General features: G+C 41.9%; 1 protein-coding gene across 13 annotated transcripts in view; it reads left to right on the top strand.

Moving 5' to 3' along the window:
* CCSER2 (coiled-coil serine rich protein 2) overlaps nt 1–25,035 on the top strand; it is a 178,563-nt gene that overhangs the window by 117,431 nt on the left and 36,097 nt on the right. For all 13 annotated transcript variants that reach the window (XM_053306801.1, XM_053306802.1, XM_053306796.1 and 10 more), the window contains exons 4-8: nt 1,683–1,773; nt 5,254–5,413; nt 6,062–6,251; nt 21,363–21,443; nt 24,075–24,161. In XM_053306801.1, coding sequence (XP_053162776.1) covers nt 1,683–1,773; nt 5,254–5,413; nt 6,062–6,251; nt 21,363–21,443; nt 24,075–24,161 — 609 coding nt within the window. The remainder of the gene's footprint in view (nt 1–1,682; nt 1,774–5,253; nt 5,414–6,061; nt 6,252–21,362; nt 21,444–24,074; nt 24,162–25,035) is intronic.

The raw sequence follows: 25,035 nt of genomic DNA, 5'->3' as shown, positions 1-25,035 counted from the left end.
TGCCTGTTAAATGCAAATATATTACATTTGTCCAAATAAATTCTTCCATAATCTCCAGTTCAGCAAAGACAGAGTGGCTTTGGGTTTCTTCTTTCTTTTTGTTCTGCCTTGGTTGCCAGAATAAGTAAAATGAGCTGGAGAAGTGGTGGTTACACACACTAATAGCATTTGTTTCTCCCCATGACAACAGACATACTAGGCCATGTGATTGTTTAGCTGGCTTCAGGGAGACTGGAGATAGTTTCAATGGTTGCTGCTCCCTGATTGGATAACAAGTTGATTTGGTTGGAAGGACTCCCTGACTTACCATATAGTTGCCATGGTAGCTGCAATAATAGGCCCAAGAACAGCCTCTTCCTGTTGCCCAGATCCCTTCACTGTGAAGTACTTTTACTGTTCATCTTCTTACTTTTGTATAAGGTATGGATGCTGCACTATTTTAGTTTTCTGACAGGGAAAAGGAAACACTGGTATGCAGGAGATCTTTGTGGGGTTCAAAACCCAACAGTTTAAACTAGATCTGTTCTATAGTGAAATTAGTTTTAGTCCTTAAAAAAAAAGGGGGGGGGGATTAGGTTTGTTTTGATTGTCAGCCAAGCTTTTTGTTTCTGCAGTCTTAACACACATTTTAGGTAACAATTGTAAGGCAGCTGGGAACAGACATCATCATCTGCAGTTCCATTCCTACTTTGACTGCAGGAAGGCACTGAACTTGATATGGTGGTATGGTTGAGGGATAGGTTCTGTCAGGTTATACTAACTTTATATTGTTCTTCTTGCTCACTTTCCTTTTGTTAATTTTTATAAGAGGCAACTAAATGTCAGAGCCTGGTGAATTTTGTATTGTAAGATATTTATTGCTATACAACAATGTTCAGTCTTCTATGACAGATGCATTTGCTCTGCATTTTTAATAATGGAGTGCAACGTTTCTAAATGATAACTTCTCAGTTATATTTTCCTTACTGAAAATTACTATAATCTTTAAAATGTAAAAGATTGTGGTAAATTACTTGTGTTATGCTTGTAGGCTGAGTGGGGGTGAACCCACACTCTTAAGTTCAGTAGGGGAAAGTGTGTGTCTTGGGGTTTTTGTTTTGTTTTGTTTTGTTCCCACTTCTGGGTATGCGTCTGCAGATGGATCTGCTGAACCCACTGGAATGCTCTTCTGTCACTCTGAATGAGTAGCTCTACAATTACTAAACGCTGCCGGTATAACACATAATCTTGGTTTGTTTTTCTGCTCTCCATTCTCAAGCCCATTTCCGGGTTGGTTTCAGGATACCTTCCGCAAACTGGCTTTCATGGGCCCCTCCTATCTGCTACCAGAGAGTGTCTCCGCTACCGCCAAGAAGGCTGTGGGTACAGAGGTGGTTTTAGAGATCAGCAGTGGGTCCTTCTGAGTCCATTTCCTTGCACCACAAACTAGAATTTTATCAGTAGGTGGAGGTTGGGGGGGGGGCAGCTAACTGTGCCAACACTTCTGTGGCAGCCTGAATAGACAGCACACCATTTTTTTAAAAAAAGCTTGCAGTTTGGTAATCTATTTTAACTTCAGTTAGTGTATCTCAGGTAGCTGGAGTAACTGAGTAGAAATCTAATCATAAAATGTTCATAGTTTTAAATTGGAGAAGCGGGCTTAAATATGCACTACTTGCATCAAGAATTATATTTTCTTGTAGGATATCTTGAATAACCTTGATTCATGTGACCTTGAAGATGATGATCTTATGCTTGATGTCGACTTACCTGAAGACACAACTTGTGATAATGGTTAGTGAAATCATAACTTTAATATGCATTAATGCCTTCTTGAAAGTGTCTGCTAGGTACTTCTGTTGCCCAAGCCCTTGTCAACAACCATAGTCATTCCCTATTAACCTAGGTTGTTAACCAAGGTTAATGTCAGTGGCAGTACTAAATCCTTATGTTCACCTTCATGCCTATTAGGCCTGTGTAAAGATTTGGCCTTGAGGTACTGAAGCTGTGAATCACTTGCATCTAGTCCATAGCCCTGTGTGAAGGCAGCTGTTTGCCTCCCTGCTTATCTCCATGCAGTGCGTTCACTGCACAGCACCTGGGAGAGCCATTAAAGGAGAGTGAAGTAGCAGGAAGGTCCAGTGATGTCATGCAAAATGCAAAAAGAATGCTGGGAGACGTAGTTTTTCCTGGTGCTTTCCCCCATAATGCTCTATGGAGAAAGCGCCCAGAAGGGCTACATTTTCCTGCATTCTTTTCGCATTTTCCATAACATCATCGCAGCTTCACTCTCTTTTAGCAGCCCTTCCAGGCAATCTGTACAGAGCTAAGTAGGAGGAACAACTGTCTCTGTGCAGGACTAGAGCCGGAGTGCAAATGATTGTGCTTTAGTGTAGGATCTCTGCATGTGCCTAATGCTTATGTTGGGGGGGGGGGACCTATTTAATTCTGACTTGCAGCTGGAGCAAGAGTGCTCAGTATGTTCAGTGACCTTTTTCAAACATATTTTCTGAACATCTAATTCTGGTTAGAAAGCTGAAAACCATAACATTTAGGATGGGTTTTGATTGTGTTACTTAAAGTGTTCTCTATAATGTGGATTTTTTGTTAAACATTTTTTTTTGCTGCTTTGTGAGGTTGGGAGAAGCTTTGCCAGATGTGTGTAAAGTGTTTTTTATAAATACTTCTTGGTGACTTGTGATTAAGCTATAAAAACATTGTGAATAAGTTCTGATGTCCAAAGAGTAGTTCTTAAATATTCAGTGCAATACCATATTAAATGTTCCTTACAGGTGACAGCTAAGTATTTATGCAGGGATTGTTTCAAACAAGTGTGTTAGAATCATTCATAAGCCTGTATTTTCCTTGTTCCATTTTGGAGTCTGTGATGGAACTTGCACTCTATTTATAGGAACTGCTCTAGTGCAACAAGTATGTATTCAGTGAAGGAGGATGGTAGTTGAAAATCACAGGGTCAAACTGGGCTCACTTCCCAACAATGCGCAAGCAGGGAATGAGCAGGAAGGAAGGCCTGTTTACCACTGTCTTATGCAAAACTAAGTTTGAGTAGGCAGCTGAGTAGCAGACTGTTCTGTTATGAACAGCTACTTGTAGTCGAGGACCAACAATGTGAAGAGAAAGTATTTGGGTAAGTGGAAAATATAAAGGTTTTCTTGAAACTTTTCCTGTTTGGCTGGAGTTTGTTTTGGCTTTGCTTTTAACTTTTCGTAAGAAGTTGCCAGATACAGCTTTCACAAACCAAATTGTCGTGCACATAAACAGACAAACTACTTTTAAAGTTGCAATTACAATTTTAGAGTTAAATGAGCACTCTAAAACTTTTGTTAACATAAACACATTCTGTTTGGTATATTTAAAAAGAAAGCTGGTGTCTTAAAGTATATGGCAACTTCCTATGTTCCTAAAGTGAAGAGCTGTATGTCACTTTTAAATGTTGTGCTTTAATATTAAGACTTTGATTTAAAGAAATCTTTAGAACAAAAAAACCCAGTTAAATTTGATAAGCATTGATTTGAGTTCTGATTACCTTTTTACCCTGTTTTAAAAATTCTAGCAATACCTTTATTAGGACCATCCAAAATGACACTCAGTCTTAAGCAAGCTCTTGAGTTTTTCCCACTCTTCATCAGGCAGAATGTTAAGCAAAGCAAAAAGGAAAAGCACGGCAGGGTGTCTGTGTGATAAACTGGGCATGGTGTAAATAATTGCCCTAAAAGTGATGGGAATGAAGAGATAACAGTGGTTGTTCTAGAAATATGAACCCTAGCAGTTAGTACTTCATCTTTTAATCCCCAGTTGTAACCTGAAATAATAGTCTAGCATTTGGTGAGGCAATTCCTCCTTCTCAAGACTGTTAAAAAAGCAAACAACTTCAAGCATTTAGGGCTGTTATACCATATCTCCCCCCCCCTTTGCTTAACATCCAGCCTGGCGAAGAGTTCTCAAGAATTTGTGGGCTAGATTAAGATTTTGTGACAACTTGGGCATTCTTAATAAACAAATTACTAGAATTGTGGCTTTTGGGTTTTTTCTATTGGACTAACACTGCAATCTAGATCTTTTAGTTATTTTATTTTTATGTAATCAAAGTAGTAAGTAGGTTGCTTAACTGAAACAGCTACATGAGTTTTGTGGGAACATTAGTTTTAGTATTACTAGTATGAAATTTCTGTTGCTTGAAATTAAGTGCAATTATATTGGTGAGTTTGTGCACTTAAAATGTATATACATTTGTCCTGCTCTTGAGGTGGTTCACAACAATAATTAAAATTAGATGTCATCACCATGTTATACAAATAAAATTACCATGTTAGCAGTTTTTATCATTAACCTTCTGTGTATGACTTTCTGTACTTATGTGTGTTGTCCAACAATGAGTAAAACCTGATAACTATTTTGGATTTCTGGATTGTGGTAATGGTTTTCTTTTTTACTGATTATGATCTGGAGTATTTATACCCTCCCCTCCAGTACATTACTGCTTGGGGAGGCTTGCAACATTAATAAAATAGATACAGTATAGAACAATAAATTAATAAAATTTAAAACAGATGAAAGACCAGGCTAAAACCACATTTAAAAGTTACACATTTTATGTTTCAAATTAAAAGTTACAAATAAAAAGCTAAAATCTAAGAAACATACCAGATATAAACAGTGCATAAAACATTTAAAAGCTCATCCCAAAAAGACAAGTTTTCAATTGTTTCTTAAAAACACTGAGGGAGGGAGCATGGTAGAGTTCTTTTGAGAGAGCATATTAAAGTTGAGGAGCCACAGCTGAAAAGGCCCTATTTCTAATCCCCGCTAACCGGATCTCCATTAGCAGTGGGTCCATGAGCAGGGCCTAAAATGCTGAACGGAAGGCCCTGGCATGTCCGTATGAGTGAATGCAGTCTGGTTGGTACCCTGTCCTTGAGCTGTTTAGGGCTTTAATGGTCAAAGCCAGCACTTTGAATCTAGCCTGGAAGTGGACTGGTAACTAGTAAAGCTGCTGCAGGATGGGGGTAACTCTCATGAAATGACTTGGACCCACAAGCATCCTTACAGCAGCAGCATTCTGGACCCGCTGTAGCTTCAAGGGAAGCCCCACATAGAGTGTGTTGCAGCAGTCCAGTCTGTATGTCTCCAAAGCATGAGTAACTGAGGTCAGGTCCAACTTTTCAAAGTAGGGTCGCAGCTGGCATATCAGCCGTAACTGGTAAAAGATTAATTTTTTGACTAATGTGGTACTGTTTCCTCCTATCTGTGTAGTGGATTGTGAAAATATGAACCGTTATGATCGACAAGACAGAAATATCCGACAGCAGAAGGAAGGACTGTGGAAGAGGACACCACAACGGTGGAATACTCAAGACCACTATCATCTTGGCCACACTGACCACTATCCCCATAGTAGAAGTGAACTGAACAGGTAAGAAACATAAGACAATAAATGATTCAACTGTTATCTATAGAGAGAACTATAGATAACTTACATTGTGCTATTCCTGTAACATGATGCTTTGCAAATTAGCATAAGCAAAGGTAGGTGTCTGCCCTGAGCAATATAGCATCATAGCATAGAGAGCCAGTGTGGTGTAGTGGTTAGAGTGCTGGACTAGGATCGAGGAGACCCGAGTTCAAATCCCCATTCAGCCATGATACTAGCTGGGTGACTCTGGGCCAGTCACTTCTCTCTCAACCCAACCTACTTCACAGGGTTGTTGTGAGGAGAAACCTAAGTATGTAGTACACTGCTCTGGGCTCTTTGGAGTAAGAGCGGGATATAAATGTAAATAATAATAAAGGTTACAAGGGTTGATAACACACAGGAATTCTGTGTAGGGAAGCAGTTCTACCTGTTATACTTTATACTTCTTTAAGATAGAGAAACTGTTCTAGTACCTCCTTTATCTTGTAGTTTTGATATGCTTTAAGTTTCCTCTAGTAACTGGAAACAAGTGGGCAGTTCCAGTAATATTTGATTCATGTCAAATTAATAAAACAAGTTTGTAAAATGTGCTTCTTGTAAAACTACAATATAGTACTGTTAATTCACTTGCCCCAAAATGCTTTCCAGGGGCTCCAACTACTTGGATCCCCCTCCTGCTGGTCATCTTGAAGGTTATGGAGCACCAAGCTTGTACCCACCCTTCGTGGGTTTGCCGGCAAACACTGTGATGTTGGATGAAATGACCCTTCGGCATATGGTTCAAGACTGCACAGCTGTGAAAACTCAGTTACTAAAAATGAAAAGGATACTTCATCAGGTTAGTAAGCTATAAAGAGGATGGCAATTAGGCTCTCAAAATGGCACTTAGTCACTGATCTAAACACATTAAAGCAGGCTGTTATTGCTTATATAGTTTCTGATAGTACTAAAATGACCTCATCAGATCTACTAATACTAAAAGGATCTCATTGGATGTTCAGGTGGAGGTGGTGACCAGGGTGTGTTTGCACAGATTTGGCTAGTGTGCCAGCTGTGTCTGTTTCTCGAGAAGGCAGATCTGGCCATGGTTACCCATGCCTTACTTTATGTAGAGCTCCCCTTGAAGAATACAGTATTCAGAAACTACAGTTTCTGAAAACACAGTTGCCAGGATTCTCTCTGGAACTGCTGGCTTGGAGCATATTACACCTATTTTTTAAAGAGCTGCACTGGCTGCCAATTTGTTTCCGGATCCAGTTGAAGGCTGGTTATTCCCTTTTAAAGCCCTTAATGGTTTGGGCCCTGTACAGGTGAAACTCGGAAAATTAGAATATCGTGCAAAAGTCCATTAATTTCAGTAATGCAAATTAAAAGGTGAAACTGATATATGAGACAGACGCATTACATGCAAAGCGAGATAAGTCAAGCCTTAATTTGTTATAATTGTGATGATCATGGCGTACAGCTCATGAAAACCCCAAATCCACAATCCCAGGAAATTAGAATATTACATGGAACCAAGAAGACAAGGATTGTAGAATAGAACAATATCGGACCTCTGAAAAGTATAAGCATGCATATGTATTCAGTACTTGGTTTGGGCCCCTTTTGCAGCAATCACTGCCTCAGTGCGGCGTGGCATGGATGCTATCAGCCTGTGGCACTGCTGAGGTGTTATGGAAGACCAGGATGCTTCATTAGCGGCCTTCAGCTCTTCTGCATTGTTTGGTCTCATGTCTCTCATCCTTCTCTTGGCAATGCCCCATAGATTCTCTATGGGGTCAGGTCAGGCGAGTTTGCTGGCCAATCAAGCACAGTACACTGTATACTTTTCAGAGGTCCGATATTGTTCTATTCTACAATCCTTGTCTTCTTGGTTCCATGTAATATTCTAATTTTCTGGGATTGTGGATTTGGGGTTTTCATGAGCTGTACTCCATGATCATCACAATTATAACAAATTAAGGCTTGACTTATCTCGCTTTGCATGTAATGCGTCTGTCTTATATATCAGTTTCACCTTTTAATTTGCATTACTGAAATTAATGGACTTTTGCACGATATTCTAATTTTCCGAGTTTCACCTGTATACCTGAAGGACCACCTGCTCCCAAGATTTTCCATCTGCCGTACAAGGTCGTCAGGGGGACCTTTGCTCTGTGTGTCAATATTGGGAGAGGCTAAATTGTCTTGTGCATGGGATGGGGCCTTCTCAGTTGTTGCCCCAGACTCTGGAATGCTCTCGTAGTGAATGGCTGCTCTTTGGCTCCTATAGCTGCTTTAAAAAAAAACTATAAAGACCTTTTTATTTGATCAGGCTTTTACCCATGAAGGGCTGCTTGTCTCGCAGCTCTCCTATTTCTGTTATCTCTTTTATGGTGGTTGTGTTTTGGTGCACAACTGACTTTAAGATTTTATGTGATTTTTATGGGATTTTATTGCATTTTAACTTTTGTAAGTTAAAATGGGATGCTTGGGATGCTTAATGAAAGGCGGTATAGAAACTGAACAATAAATTAAACATACTCCCCTTTTTGGCCAGGATCCCAAGGGTCCATGTGTTGTTTACCTTTCAAGCCTTCCCCTTGTAGTAGTGGGGCACCCCAGAGCAGCATGGCATGAAAAAGTACAAGAGACTGTTGGCAGAAGGGGAAATCGAAAACCCAGTCCTGCCATGCACTCAAACACACGCCTCTTTGAATCTTGGCCTCTATTATCAAAGACAACACTCCGGTGGCAATGCTAACTATTCTGGGAGGAAATCATACCATTTCTGGTTAAGTAAATTAGGAATTAAGAGTACTTGATTTGGCATGCAGTGATGTTTGAATCAATGGAAGTGAAACGCAACCATTTTGGAATGTCCAGCTTGCTTAAAGATAATCTGGTTCTACTTGTAAAATAATGGGAAATGTGTGCTAAAAATGTAAAACATGCTGACCTGTATTTTCATGACATTATGACTTGTATTTTCATGGCATTAATGCATTAATTGCTTTTCTTCTATGTGACATCAAGAAAAAGGAAACGGCATTAGATGATTTTGCTCATTGGAGAGAGCCTGTTAAAGGAATTCTGTTGATGGGATAATGTAGACTTTAGTTAAAATTCCTGAAAGTGTAAGGTTTAAATCAGCCAAGTTTTCTGATTCAGACTTGCAAAAATTGTGGTCTGCTTCAGGGGCTGCCCTCTTTCTTGAATGAGACTTAAAGCACTTCATTACAGTGCCTCTGTGTCCTGTTTCAGGACTACATTGGCTGATTTTTACCATCCTTATAACTGTTAATAATATATCTGTCTTCTGCAAGTATAAAAACACTTGACCTTGGTGGGGTGGGGGGAACTACCCAGCAGTGGACTCCCGGGCTGCCCTCCTTCCAGTCAGGTTGCCCTGTAGCTAATGGGGGATTGTTCTTAGCAGGCTGGTTGGAAGGATAGCTCCCTGAGTTTCAGGGAGGGGACCCTGAACCATTTTTGAGCTATGTTCCTTGGGTGTATGCATGGATCTGTGTAAAGCATGCACACTAAGATCGTTTGTGCCATAAAGCACACCACCTTGGAAGCTTCCTCCTGTGTGTTTGTCCCATTAACTACTGAGGGAACGCTCATCATCTGCTTCTCCAGCCAGAAGTGCTTTTTATTGTGAAAAGTGAAATATGCCAATAGAGATGAGTTATGTGCCCCCAGGTCTAGTTATGGTGTTAACGTGGATTGTGCTGCAGTGAAGGCAAAATGTACAGTTAAAGCAGTGTTGCCTTTTCTAACGTACCATTACTGTCTATGTAGAGGAATTTTTTTGCCTATCACAAATGTTTTGTGATGTCACTGATGACAATGCCCATTTGAATAGCAAAGCTTGGCATTATTTGTTCCTAAATGCAGTTGTGTAGTCTTGGGTTAAGGAAATGATGTTTTTCAGCTACTGGAAAATAGATGAAGATATCGATATAGGTTCATATGGACAAAAAGGAAAACTGGTTAAAAAATGTTGTGCTACCCAGTACTGGGTATCTTTCAGAAGCCTGCTTTGGAGATGTAACCCTGCCTTCATTCAACTCTTTACCATTCTTTCATCATTGTGTCATTTGAGTTAATAAATTTGAGCAAGATTTAGGTGCATGTTAGTTCATTTCACTTGCAATGGAGCTCCTTTTCTTCCTCCATTCTCTTTTCTAGCAGCATATGCGCAATATATGCATGTATACCATGTATATACATATTTCACTTGTCAAGCCCCTCAGTTGGATAAACTCTTCTCTTTGAAAACACATGTAGTTTTTTATAGCACAGGCACTTCCATATAAACATCCTGTGTTAGTTCTGTAACGTGACGTATCCCCATGAAAGGAAGAAACTGAGAAAAACGTTGTGCTGATTTTGTGAGGTAGGGAAGTAGAAAATGTCTTTTTCGGCAGATCTTTGTTTGTGACATTGTTAAAGATTAATAGCTATAATCCTAGAGCACTTAAACATTATGGCCCTGAAACATGTGTACATCTGTTGGGGCTGGGTGTGTATCTCTAGTTACAGTATCTGAATAGGGCCCATCTGCTGTTTTGTTAAAGAGGGGAATGGTCAACTAACCCCTAAACCAAACACATAATGGGCACTAATCAGTGTCTAAATGGGGCTGAGTGTATATAGCCCCAGGTTGTGGATCAGGCAGGAGAATTGTGTGTGTAATAGTTGTTTGTGCTCCATTGCCCCACCCAGCTTAGGGATTCATGTCTGACAGCCTGCTTCTGCATGTTTATGGGCCCTAGCTGGAGCATAAATAAGAAACATTGCCATTTAAATGCTGCTTGAAAAATCCTTTCTTGAAACAGTATTTTCATATATATGCAGTGTTTTTCTCCAATGCTATTAGCAATAATATTAGAAGAAATGAGTCCATGAAATAACATCTGCTAAAATATTCATGCTCATTTATACTCTGAAATAGATTTGAACATTAGATTAACAGCACTTCTAATATCTTCTAATGTACGTTGCATATTCTAAATGATACTGGAAAGAATGATACTCAGTTTACTGCGATGCTAAGATCTAGTTTCCATGTCGTTGGGGAAAGTTGTGTCTGGGCTGAACCACTTTCGGCTGCGGTTGGGGATTCACATGACTGAATGCTCTTTCACTTTTAAAAAAGAGAGATCACTACACATGGAGAACAAGCAGGGAGGCGGTTAGACTAGAACTCCTCTTTCCTGACATGTAGCTTTTTTAACATAGAAAATAATCTGGAGTGTTACAGTCCAGGCAAAAGTTTACCATGCTAGTGACAATTGGTCCTAAAGTTCAGACTTAAGAGAGCAGTTGTTTCCAAAATGATTAGTATAACACACAGTCTCTGGCTCCTCCTAGGAAATGTTCTAGATATAAGGTTTTATAACTCTTTGCTTGTCTAAGTTGGACATTCCAGCTCCGTCTCCCTGCCTCTGACAAGGGAGACGTTCTGCAGCCCCTGACCTCCTGAAGAGTGGCCTGCTTGCTGCTCGTTTTCTGCTTTGCTGCTGGCAGGCCCTGATTCCAGCTGTGCTGCCTTCCTGATTGGCAGACGAGCTCCACCTGTCCCTTGGGCCCAGTAATCTCTCATGAGAGCTCTGGAGCTCTTTGGGGCATAAAAAGGAAGAGGCTTCTGAAACATGCCACTAAAGGGTGCCTGCCCAACGGTGTTGGGTCGTTGGTGCAGGACTGAAGTCTGTGGGGGGTGGCTGGAGGTCTGGATTAGAGTTTGTTGGTCCTCCTTTTTTATTGGGTTGTGCCAGGCCTTTTGCTGATATGTGTTTGGACTCTTTCGAGAAGGGTGATTCAGGGGATGTGTCCGACAGCTCTGGGGCAGCTATTACTATAGTGGGGAATAGAAGAATTGTTGCTGGCAGAGGAGCTGGCTGTTATAGGGGAAGGGAAACTAGTAACTTAGTAATTGTTTCCACTTATGGCTGCCCTGTCACCTCCCAGGCCTCAGGGAGCAGTTCCAACTACTCACAGAGCCTGGCCATGCTCCTTTGTAATGCCAGGTCAGAATAAGAGGGAAATCATCCATGACAATAATGGATGAGGGAGCCGACCTGACAGATATAACTGAGACCTGGTTGGGGGAGACAAGTGACCCTTGGGTCCAGCTTCTCCCAACATGCTACCCTTTTGTGGAGCAGGTTAGGGGAAGTGTGTGTGTGTGTAGTGGCTGTGATCCATAAGAATACCATCTCCCTTACCTTACTTGTGCTCTCGTTGAAATCAGCAGTTGGGGGCACCATTTTCTCAGTTACGTTTTGACCGCCAAAGCATCAACACTTTGTTGCTGGTTTCTTGGTTCAATTAGATTCATTTGACTGGAAAGAAAAGATTAGTTTTGTTTCTCCTATTTAACTTCGACTGTGTTTGATAGTTTTAATGGATAATGGACTGGTTTTGGCTTAATCAGACTTGCTATTGATGCTCAGGGGCTGCTGTGTTGCAGCATGCCTTTAACAGCTATGGAGACCAAAAAAATGTTCAAATGATTTGTGGCATGTCAGGGAAAATTGCCATCAACTGACTACCATGACTCATGTTATATTTAGGGGAGCAGCGCAATCCAACAACGTGCAAGATATGCTGCTCATTTTCAAACGCTTTAAAATCATGTGCTAAGACTCTGTGTAGTGCTTTACAACAACGTGCTATGCCCTCTGACACCAAGGCCAAATTACCCCGCAGCATCAGGGTCAAGATTGATGTCAGAGTCAACACTGAGTACGCAGGGATCTGTAATAATGCAGTCTAAAGCCTCTGCTGGGGATACGGAGCCCCTTTTCAAGAGACCAGAAGAGGTTTCAAAGTTGACACATGGGCATAAAGACAAAAAGAGGAGGCACTCCTCAGATGAGGAACTTAATTATTAATTAATATTTAATAAAAAATGGATTCTCTTCCAAGAAATAAGCATCGTGCGAAGTAAAAAACTAAGGGCAGTACGCCTTCTCTGACATCTCTACAAGGCTACAGCCCGCCTTGAAGATTGACAACAGCTCCGTCAATGTTGATGGAACAACCCTTGAGGTCGATGTTGGGAACATTGCCTCCATGTTGGGAACATTGCCTCCATTGTTGATGACTATATCGACCACATACTTGACTGGGGCTGAACTACTGAACACAGGCTCGATGCTGACGTTGGTACCAACTGCTCAGAGCATGAACAGTATTGCGACTTAGACATCAACTGCTCTTTCAGAGCAGACTACAATGTCTACGGCTGTCTCAAAGGACTTGGCTCCACCTAAAAGGGTCCTGCAGCTGACTCCAGCTCAAACAACGGTCTAGTCACCCAAGACCCCCTTGTGTCATCAGCCTATGGACAGAGGAGACTATGCTGATTTCTCTACTGAGCATCTTCAATATGATGATGCTTCCTTGGATTCGAACACTGCAACTATTTAACTAACTCTGCTGGATTCTTCAGATAACACCCCCATCAGGGTCTACTTTCCATGGATTCTTAAGCAGTGGACTTGACATTGAGCAGGAATTCCATTCCATTGCCTGTACCTAAAATGCTATCAATGTTACCTATGCGTATTGTTAGGAACATAGGAAGCTGCCATATAGTGAGTCAGACCATAGGTCCATCTAGCTCAGTATTGTTTACAGACTGGCAGCAAATTCTCCAAGGTTGCAGGCAGGAATCTCTCTCATCTGTATCTTGGAAATGCCAGGGAGGGAACTTAGAACTTTCTCTTCCCAGAGCAGCTCCATCCTCGAAGGGAAATAACTTACAGCGATCACACACACGAAGTCTCCCATTCATAGGCAACTAGGGCAGAACCTGCTTAGCTAAGGGGACAAGTCATGATTGCTACCACAAGACCAGCTCTCCTTTTGTTATGAGTGCGCCAACAATTCCTATTCGCTTTAGGTTACCATTGCGAGTACCAGAGCCAACTATATCAAGATCTTTGCTACTATTCTTTCGATCATTTGTGCAATCACCAGCATCAATGCATACTGCACTAGCATGGAAGTCAACCATACAGTATGTGAGCTCTCAGGGGCTTCTGCATCAACAACAAGGACAAAGACAACTCACACATTCAGATGGTTGTTTGCCACACTCCAATGAATGTGTTACCTGAAGAATATGTAGAATTCCAAATATGGAAGGCACAGTGTGCATTGCTGTGGCCTCAGTTAGTGGCCACTGGTGGTCAAATAGGTGTACAGCAACCAGTGAGCATCGCTAGCACTACCACTATGTCTACCACTTGCCAGAAGACTGAGGAAACATATCACCTGGTGATACCGGATCAGCCTCCTGCACCACCACAACTACCACCAAAAACTCTGGTGGCACCAGCAAGGTTGCCTGTAAATACACCAAGGTGTCAATCATTGCCAAAAAAGGGGGGAAAGGCACTTCCAATTGTGTTGTCAATAGAAAGTGGCAGAGATGGTTATTTGTTTGAATCACAGAGCCAGACTCAGATGGAACAAGCCATCCTTCTGATCCAGATACGCCATCGGATGTGCCACCAAAATCATCTACTTCACCTTCTGAAGAGCTGAAGGTTTACCATGCCCAGATAAGGAAAATAGCGGAAGCATTGGGCTTGGAAATAAAGTAACCAGAGGCCGACTTAAAAGACCCAGTTTATAAACTGATGGCAGCCTCCAAGAGAGCACATCTGGTGGCACTCCCAATGCTTCCTGTGACTTAGTAAAGCAGCACAGTCTGCATGGAATGTTCTACAGACCTCAGTGCTGATGTCAAAGTGCCTAGAAAGTTTATATAGGATACAAGAAGAAGATAATATATACCTCTTAGGGTACCCGATACCAAACACATCAGTTGTTGATTGTACATCTATCTCTTAGTTGGGCTGCCGCCATACAACACCTTCTGATAAGGAAAGTAGAAAGATGGATGTTATGGGTAGGAAGATATATTCCACCTCCAGTTTGGCTATTAGAATAGCCACCTATGCAGCTTGTTTGGCCAGATATAATCATTACCTGTGGGACGCATTACTCCAGGACTCTACGGCAATGAGCCCAGAGGAATTTCAAGACAAATTTGTTGAAATGTATGAGAAGACAATAGCCATCACTAGACAGCAGCTCAGCACTTTTAAACATCTAGCCAAGACTGAATCACGGGCCATGGTAACGGCACTGACAATGCGCCGACACACATGGTTGAGGTCTGCAAACCTACAACAGGATATGCATGATCGGGTAGAGAACTTGGCCAACGGTGGAAAAGTCTTGTTCAGTGAGAACACAGACTCCATTATGGAGTTGTTAAAGTTGTTAAGTCAAAATATACAGCAAAAACTTTTATGGCTACCCCTTCTGCATCCTAAGCAGCATCGCATAATTGTCCATATAGGAAACAGTCCAGTTACAGAAAACAAGAACGGAAGGATTTCTGGCATCAGTACAGGCCTTATCAGAGAAATAAGGGTTTTGGACAGTGACCAGAGGGTCAGAACACCAGGGCTGCTAAAGACCAAAACAAGCAGACTCTTTGACTTGCACTACTGTCCACTGCAAGCAGAGAAACTACAACAATCACCTCCCGAGGCACACAACACTTGCCTTGTAGTTGTCAACAATGCCATCAGATTGGCAAGCTATGCCCAAGCATGGCACCACATAGCATCAGACCAGAGGATGCTCAGAATTATTGAAACTGGTTTGGTATAGAGTTCAAGAGCATGCCTCCGTTCTTGGGCATGAGATACACAAGAAAAACACCAACATTTCTGGAGGAAGTGCAGGTCCTGTTGGGAAAGAAAGCGATCGTCCGGGTGTGGTGGAGAGAGAGGATGACTGGATTCTATTCCCGTTACTTTTAAATCCCAAAGAGAGATGGGGGAATTCGGGCAATCATGACCTCTGAGGTCTCAATTGCTTTGGGTGGGCACGCAAGTTCAGAATGACGACGCAAGGAATACTGCCTCTCCTGTGCAAGGAGGAGTAGGTGGCAACATTAGACTTGAAGGTTGCGTACTTAAATATAGGAATTCAAGAAAACCACTGCAAGAACCTGTGGTTTACAGTGTGGGGTGGGCGCGGTGTTCCAATATACTGTACTCGCTTTTGGGTTGTCAACGCCCCACATATATTCACAAAGGTCATGGCAGTAGTGGTGGCATTGTTACAGACAGGCATTGTGGTCTTCCCATATTTGGGCGACTGGCTTCTGGTGAGCGAGGACAAAGAAAAGTGACGTTTGCAGATCTGTTCTGTGTTGCAATTACTGTAGGATCTGAGCATCAACATCAACCGGAAGAAGTTGAACCTGGAACCACAAAAGTGCATAAATTGCGTAGGAGCAATCCTGGATGTGCAGTTAAAAAGGGCATACTTGCCAATAGAACGCTATCAGCAGATCAAGGACTTGATACAGCTATTCACCATGGCTCCAATGCAGCCTGCGAACAACATACGTTTGATGGCGTTAATGGCATCCTGCAATGCAACTGTGTACTATTCGCGACTGCGGATGCGGCCGTTACAAATGCACCTCAAACACTTCCTCCTCAAATGTGGGCTGTCAATAGAAGTTGTTGATGCTACTACAGGGAGTCCTACGATCTCTATGATGGTGGACTGTGGAGGCCAACCTGCTGGGCGGCATCCCTTTTCAGACCCTGAACCCAGCACAATGGGTAATGATGCATGTGTCCCTGATAGGATGGGGGGGGGGTCTAACTGCAGCGAACATCAAGTACAGGGACAGTGGACCAGACAACAGCAATGTTAGCACATAAATTATTTAGAATTAATGGCAATGTGCATGGCACTTAAGACATTAGTGTCACACTGCCATCCAACAAGGTGGTGCAGTTCCAACTCGACAACACCACAGCCATAGCATATCTCAACTGACGGCGGGATGGGTGGGGACTGTCTCCTGCTCCCTTTGTACTTTTGAGTCTGCAGTTTCGGGATTGGTGCGTGAGTCACAGTATTTATCCTCTGGCCATACATATCCGGGGAGTGGACAACGTACTGGCAGACAACCTCAGCCACTCCATGCAGCACTACCAACACCACAAATGGGAGATCAACTACAGAATCTGAAATGAGTGTTTGATTTATGGGGACATCCATCTGTGGACATGTGTGCAACTGCTGCCAACAAAAAGTGTCCAAAATATTGTTTGCGTGCCACTGTCGGAAGAAGGTCGCTGAGAGATGTGTTCCAACATGCATGGAACAAAGGGCTCCTGTACCTACCTCCGCCTCAGCCACTTATCAATTGTGTACTGGGACAGATCATTCGGAACGAGACAACAGGAATCTTAGCGACACTGTGGTAGCCTCGACAGCCATGGTTTGTGCCCCTTCTCAAACCCTTGAAGAGGACTTATCACAGATTTCCTTAAAGACCAGATCTTCTGGTGCAAGACAGAGTTGTCCAGCATCCGGACGCAAGGACTCTCTACAGATGACAGCATGGAGAATCGGCTACTAAGGAAAATTCTAATTAACTAGCCGACCCCGTACAGAGCATCTGTGCGCTCTTTGGGGCCGGCAGTTACCTCTTCCCCCCCCCCCCGCTTCTGCCCCAGTCTCTGCTTCCGGGCCCAGCCATCTCTCCTTTCCACTGCCACTTTTGCCCCCCACCCACTTTCTTCCCCCCCCTCCTGGACCTTGCCTCCTAGGCCGGGCCAGGCCCGCCATCTCTGGTTTCCATGGCTGGGCCGCCACCACAGCAATCAATCCTCTTGGGTGCACCTCAGCCAATCAGGCGCATCCACCGCCCAGTCAATTAGCTGGGCTCTGGGACGCACATTCCAAGGCACACCCAGAAGAATTAATATAGACAATAGGTGGTCGTCTACTAGAAGAAACTATGGTTTCAAGTTGAAAAGATTTAAGGAGTACGCTCGTAAGCATGGTTTCTTTCCTGGCAAAGCAATGCTGAGACAAGTATTGCTTTATATGACTACTTTAAAACTCACGGGATTGGCAAATGTATCTCTCAAAGTGCATCTGGCAGCTATATCATTGAAGCATAAGGGATGGGATGGTGCTACTGTTTTCTCCCATCCAGATTGCAAAAAATTTCTGAGGGGTGTGAACAACTTATATCCATCAATAAGAAAACCAATGGAGCAGTGGAGTTTGACTTTGATTTTAACAGCACTCGCGGAGTATCCTTTTGAGCCTCTGAGTGAGGCTTCACTAAAGTGGGTCACCATTATTTCCTATACCAATCACTATTGCAGGACGTGTTGGTGAGCTGATGGCACTGCGCATGAAAATTCCTTACACTCAGTTCTATCCGAAAAAGGTAGTCATTCTCCTGGATCCATAGTTCCGTCCTAAAATAGTGACGGAGTTTCATTTAAACCAAGATATTATTCTGCCAGCTTTCTTCCAAAAGCCAGAGATCTCATTGGAGAAGGCGCTGCATTCTCTGGATGTATGATGTACTCTGCTGTACTATCTGGAGGCAACCAAAAGTATTAGAAAGACAAAGAAGCTCCTTGTGGTCTACAAGGGAAGAGCCAAGGGACAGCCAATAGGTGAGGAGAGCTGGTCTGGTGGTAGCAAGTATGACTTGTCCCCTTAGCTAAGCGGGGTCTGCCCTGGTTGCATATGAATGGGAGACTAGAAGTGTGAGCACTATAAGATATTCCCCTTAGGGGGTGGAGCTGCTCTGGGAAGAGCAGAAGGTTTCAAGTTCCCTCCCTTGCTTCTCCAAGATAGGGCTGAGAGAGATTCCTGTCTGCAACCTTGAAGAAGCCGCTGCCAATCTGTGTAGACAATACTAAGCTAGATGGACCATTGGTCTGACTCCTATGTTCCAGTGGCAACTTCCTATGTTCCAATATCCTGGCAATGGCTCACATATTGGTTGGTGGAATTGATAGTGCAAGCATATAAGCTACAGGGTGTAGTTCCACCACGTACTATACAGGTGCATTCGACTAGGGCATACACATCCTCAGCAGCCCATTTATCTGGGATCTGTATGGCTGATATTTGTGTGGCTGCTATATGGTTCTCACAACAGCTATTTATTAAACATGATGCCATGTATCTACGATCTGTTGAGCGGATGGGTTTTGGGAGGAGAGTTTTAAAATGAGTGCTGCCTTAAGCTTTGGGGACTAATGTGCCCCCCCCCATGGTGGAAAGCTGGCTAACCACCCATTCCTTATGAATGCAACGGATCATGATCCAGATAAACAGGCTGCTCTCCTGTAACTTATGATCTGGTAGTGATCTGTTGTATTCCTAAGACTCTCTTGAAACTCCCTTCAACATTAGAAGCAGAACAATTGTCAAAGAGAAATTACCAAGTAGAGACACTGAAAGATTGTCAGGAGATGGCAGTCTGCCAGAAACTGAGAAAATGGCACCCCCAATTGCCAATTTCAATGAAAGCATGAGGCACGTGCAAGGCAGAGTGGGAGTCACAAGGACTAGTCAATCTACCTGCAGAACCCATTCATTAGAAATACAACGGATCACTACCAGATCATGTTACAGGTGAGCAACCTGTGTTACTTTTGGATCTCTCGGTGGCATTCGATACCATTGACCATGGTATCCTTTTGGATCACCTGGGAGAGTTGGGGGTAGGAGGCACTGCCTTGCAGTGGTTCTACTCTTATCTCATGGGTAGATTCTAGATGGTGGAGCTTGATAACAGCTGCTCTTCAAAATGGGAGCTATTACATGGAGACCCTCAGGACTCCATTCTATATCACCAATGCTACCTTTATAGGGGACTGGAATTTGATGGATAAAGTAGATTGTCCTGTGCTGGATGGGGTTATACTCCCCCCAAAGGAACAGGAATCCAGCTTGGGAGTGCTCTTGGATCCAGGCCTCACCCTAGTATCTCGGATGGAAGCTATGGCCAGGAGCATCTTCCAACAGCTTTGGCTGATTCAACAGCTGCATCCACTGCTTGAAGAGAATGATCTCAAAACACTGGTACATTAGCTGGTAATCTCCAGGATTGACTATTGCAATGTACTCTACATGGGGCTGCTTTTGCACGTAGTTCAGAAACTTCAGTTAGTTCAAAATGCTGCAGCCAGATTGGTCTCTGGGGTACCATATTATGCCTGTACTTAAACAGTTGCACTGGCTGCCGATATATTTCTGGGCAAAATATAAAGTGCTGGTTATTACCTTTAAAGCCCTGAATGGTTTGGGTCTGGGTTGCCTTAGAGAGCACCTTTTTCTGTAAGATCCTCATCTCATATTAAGGTCATCTGGAGAGGTTTATCTCCAGTTACCACCAGTATGACTGGTGGTGACTTGGAAACAGGCATTCTCTGTAGCTGCTCCTGAGCTGTGGACTGCACCTGTGGCAGTAATCCACAGCTTGGATTCATTGTTGGCTTGCAAGAGAGTCCTTAAAACTTATTTGTTTGGTCTGGCTTTCCAAAGGTTTTTGAATTGTTCTTAGTTTTAAACTGAGTTTTAAACTGTTTTAAAATTGGTGTTTTATATTGTTAGATGATTGTCTGTTAGTCTTCTTTTGTTGTGCACTGCCCAGAGCCTCTGGATGCGACAGTATAAAAATGTAATAAATAAGTTGTAAATCATATACAAATAGTGAGAGTTAAGGGGAGCTAGAATGCAAAAATCCTCCACTGCTAACTCCTTTCCAATTATTTTGCAATATATTGTATATTTATAAATAAGAGCTTTTAAATTTTTTAAAAAATTTCTTTAATACTTAAATGAAATATGCTTCCATTCACTGCTAGCAGTTAAAACACTGGGTACAGCTAGAAAAAAGCAAAATGGAACACTGGCCCACATGTTCCATAGCAGTAGGATAGGTCAAGAGTGGTGCCCTCACAGAGGCTGCTTGGAGCTCAGGCAAAGGCTTGCTGAGCACATTTGGAGGAGTGCAGGGAGCAATTTTCACTGATCTCCCTTGCTTCCAAAAGTGTTCTTAGGCTTCCAGAAATATGTCCCTGAGGATCATTCAGCCCTTGGAAGGCTGTACAGCAAAGCTTTGTCTGAGCTCCGTTGCAGCCTCTTTGCAGAGGGTTCGGGTCCTACTCTGCCTTCCTAAGGCTGCAGAAAATGTGGGTCGTATTTTGGAAATGGGAGTTCTTAAAATATCAGTTGGGAGGTAAGAGCTGCACAATTATTGGAGATGCTAAATATTCTTGATGGTTTTAACATAGGGAAGTAAGTAAAAATATGTTTTTAAAATGATAGATGCTTCAGAATTTTAGTAAGCAATATTGACTAGGGATGTGCATGGCACCAGCACCATTCGAGCTGATGGTGTGGGGGATAGCTTTAAGAACGGAGGAGGGTGCCCTTACACACATACTCTGCTGTGCTTCCTTCTCTGGTGCTTTGTATAAAAACAGTCCAGTGGGGCGGCAGCATATCTCCTTGCCGCCCCGTTGATCCCCTGACTGGAAGTGCCTGCCCGCGATGTGTGCACACGCACTGGTCGCTTCCGGTCAGGGGATCAATGGGACGGCAAGGAGGTAGTGCAGCGGGTAGAGTGCACCCTCGCCACATTCTTAAAGCTGTCCCCCCAAACCTTGAACTGGCGGTCTATTGAACCAGTATAGAGGCCTGTAAAAGGGACTCCGAACTGGTTCATGCACATCCCTAATATTGACCTGGATGTTTGCATTCAGTGTAGAGGAGTTCCATTCTCTGTTCTACAACAAGGATGAACAATTGAGGAAACAACTCGGTTCCCAATACTGAGAACAGAGAATATGTAGTTGAGAGTTCAAGAATAAAATAAAGAGTTCTTGTTCTATTGTCAGATTTCTTTGGCGTGTCTTGAAATTCTGTGTTTGTAATACAAATCCAAACAAGCTTGCAAATGCTGGAATTAGATCTCCCAAAGGCTGAACAAAATGTCAGGAGGAATGGAAGATGTAACATTTAATAGTTCAAAATGTCTTTTATGATGTAGGTGCTCACTAAATACATAGAAAACTTTTCTCTCTTATAGAACGATGAAAATTTGTCCCTTCACAACACGCTGTCACTGCCTTCAAGTCCAGAATTTCAGGAGCCTGGATCAACATATAAGGTAAACCTGCTTTGTTTGTTTCAGAGTAGAGCCTTTTGGATGAAAGAACCCAGTATAAAGCTGGAACGAACATTTCAGTGAGAGAAACAATTGCTAGGATGTACTTACTTGGGTAAACCATAATGGGCAACGCTGTATTTTCAAATGCAAAGTATTTGGTGTATATGTTATCCAGGCAGGTTTTTGTAATATCCTTTGTGTCCTTAAACATTTGTATAATTGTTTAATAAAAATACAGTTTGATCTGTTCAGTGTATCTTTGCTTAATATGATCAATATTAATTACCTAAAATGAACTAGATACCCTACAGAAACAGTTAAAAAGATGGAGGCCCTATGCAAATGATTACAACCAAAGTTAAATATAGTACACAATGGAAAGATGACAGGGAAGCAATCAGATAACAGACTATAATCAGAATGCTAACCAAAATAAATAGACCATCAGGAATTTCTTAAAGGACAGAAGAGATTTTATCAGCTAGACATCAGCAAGCAGTACATTCTAACCTCAAAAGTGTACTAAAGAAACACCAAGCAAAAGAGTTTAAGAAGTGCAAATCAGGAATTTTAAAAAAAGAAAATTATATGAAGGGCACAAAGAATGTAAACAAAGAAGATAGGAGTCTGAATGAATACTCAAAACGTCTTGAATTGGATAGAAAAAGAGTAATAAAGAAGTACCACATTTCTGAGCAGAGAAAACATTGAGGAGCTGAGTGAAAAACGGAAAGTGTGTGTGTGTTTGTGTAGAGAGAGACAGACACCCACCAACAGGTAAGAAATTGCAGTAATTCAGGCAACATGAAATGAGGGACTGAACCAAATTGATAAAAAATACATTGTAGAAAATTAAGATGTTGATAATGACATAGTTTACAATAGAAGAAATATGAAAGGAAAAGAGTATTAAATTCTAAGGAGTAAAAAATGTCAGCAACGCGCAAATGTTCATAAACCAAAACCAGGAGGTGAAAAAATACCTATGTTTTAGCTAAATTAAGCATAGTATAAGTAAGAGAAAAGAAAAACGGATTTGAATATCTGCATAACATGTTAAACATTGGTTTTAAATCCCAGAGAGGTCAGGATAGAAATGGTGCAGTCACCCAGTGTTACAAGGGTTTTGGTTTCACTGTTAATGGCCATATGAGATTCTGGCATAAGAGATGTGAAGAGGAACTTGCTTAAAGTAGCATGAAAGAGGCAGAGTCAATGAGTCATGATGAATATATTTGTGTGATGGGAAGAAGGTGGGCTGAACAGTAAAGAAGAGATGACCCAGGTAACTAGCCTTCATCAAATATAAATATATAATTGAACTGTGTTTTGACTGTTCCCTTTGTATATAGCCATTGCCATCTTAAGACTTAATTGGGTTAAAGGATAAGCTGTATGCATATGTTAATAATAATAATGGACTAAAGATTAAAATACAGTTTAGAAGGAAAGCTTTAATTACCTGTCTTGCTCTCAAATCTTTATGCTGACTAGATGGTGATCAATTCCATTTGTGACTTTAATAGGACCTAAGGCAAATCTGTAGGGGTGTTATAAAAAACATCTGAGATACTTAAAACAAACAAACAAACAAAATAAAGCTTAACTGGTATGATGAAATTGCTGTGTAGATATAAATATTTCTATTTTTGCTTAGTAATATCCAGATATACTAGCTGTCTTCATATGTCCTATTTTCTAAAAATTTTATTATTTTATTTATTTGAGATATTTGTATACTGCCCAAAACACAAGTCTCTGGGCGGTTTACAACAAAACAATAAAAACAAGTTAAAAGGTTAAAACATTAGGTTAAAACAAGTTAAAAGGTTAAAACAGAGCCCCTGGTGGCACAGTGGTAAAACTGCTGCCCTGTAACCAGAAGGTTACAAGTTCGATCCTGACCAGGGGCTCAAGGTTGACTCAGCCTTCCATCCTTCCGAGGTCGGTAAAATGAGTACCCAGAATGTTGGGGGCAATATGCTAAATCATTGTAAACCGCTTAGAGAGCTCCGGCTGTAAAGCGGTATATAAATGTAAGGGCTATTGCTATTACAATAATTTAATACTTAAAACAACGTTAAAACTATTAAAACCCATCAAACTATTAAAACAGTGTCTGATTAAAAGCCTGGGTGAACAAATTTGTCTTGACTGCCTTTTTAAAAGTTGTAAGAGATGGGGAGGCTCTTATTTCAGCAGGAAGTACGTTCCAAAGCCTCGAGGCAGCAATGGAGAAGGCCCGTCGCCAAGTAGCCACCAGACGAGCTGGTCGCAACTGCAGATGAACCTCTCCTGATGATCTCAATGGGTGGTGTGGCTCATAGTGAAGAAGACATTCTCTTAAATACCTTGACTTACAAACTTTGATTTGGAGGGCTTACATAATAGCATATTGTAGTTTTATGAAACCAGGAAGTGTTTTGTTAAGCAAAGCATGTGAGGTGAAGAATGAACGTGTGAGCACAAGGCTTGGTTCCAATTCTCCAAACCATGGTTTGACAGATTGGACATCTGAATGCAGCTGTTGTGAGTTTCTGGTGGTTGTTTCTTGCAAGTACATTCCCTGCCCCATACTTTTCCAAGCATGTTCTGGTTGGACATTGATGCCTTTTCTATTATATATGCCAGACTGATGATTTGCTGAGTGAGATCATGCAGCTGAAAGAAGATATGAAGAAAAAAGATGAAACTATCAAAAGACTAGAACATCGACTTGTAAGTGTGCTTAAAAATTACTTTAGGTATCACATTCTATTAATTCCTTTTGAATAGTGCATATCTGGACTGAGAATGCATAAAACTTATTAGAAAACAGCTGGACACCTTTTTTATGAAGCTTTTTGTTTTGTTCGAAACACTGTAGGTTCCCTTTAATGTGCAAGGGTTCTTTGTTCACTTGGAGAAGTGTGTATGGAGATGTCGTCCAGCGTTTAAGCTCTTTTGTTATGATATGGGAAAGCTCTTTCGTTATGAGCTGCATATGTGAATTAGAGCTCTCACAAGGAAAAGGAATTCCTGGATTGGGGCTATGGTGGTGGACATGTGATGCTTACATGGTTTTTATAAGTGTCATGTGTGAACAATAATGCTTAGAATTCTCAAATTCAAGAGTCTGGGGGGAATCGAGCCTTCTTTTAATTTAGTATATGCAGTGTCTGGTCACTTTACATTTCAGAGAGCTTTAATTTGACACTAGTAACTGGGCTTTGACCTGAAATGGTAAAAGGTAAAGTGTGCCATCGAGTTGGTGTCAACTCCTAGCTACCTAGTATGAGATGATGCCTTTCAGCATCTTCCTAAATCGCTGCTGCCAGATATAGGTGTTTCCCATAGTTTGGGAAACATACCAGCAGGGATTCGAACCAGCAACTTCATGTTTGCTAGGCAAATTCATTTCCCCGCTACGCCATTAGGTAGCTAAGGAAATGGTACTCTGCGTAATTACAATTGGTGGCTGACATCCTGACTACTGAAGTATAAATTTAAAAAAATGTGTCAGTAGCACCTTCGAGCACACAGCAGGGCTTCCCCTGCAGCTCTGTCCCTTATGTTTGCACTGTTGTGCAGTGGAGTGGGAGACAGTGGGCAC

The sequence above is a fragment of the Hemicordylus capensis genome, chromosome 3, assembly GCF_027244095.1.
Source record: "Hemicordylus capensis ecotype Gifberg chromosome 3, rHemCap1.1.pri, whole genome shotgun sequence".
NCBI classification, from domain to species: Eukaryota; Metazoa; Chordata; class Lepidosauria; order Squamata; family Cordylidae; genus Hemicordylus; species Hemicordylus capensis.
This window is presented reverse-complemented; position numbering and strand designations above follow the sequence as displayed.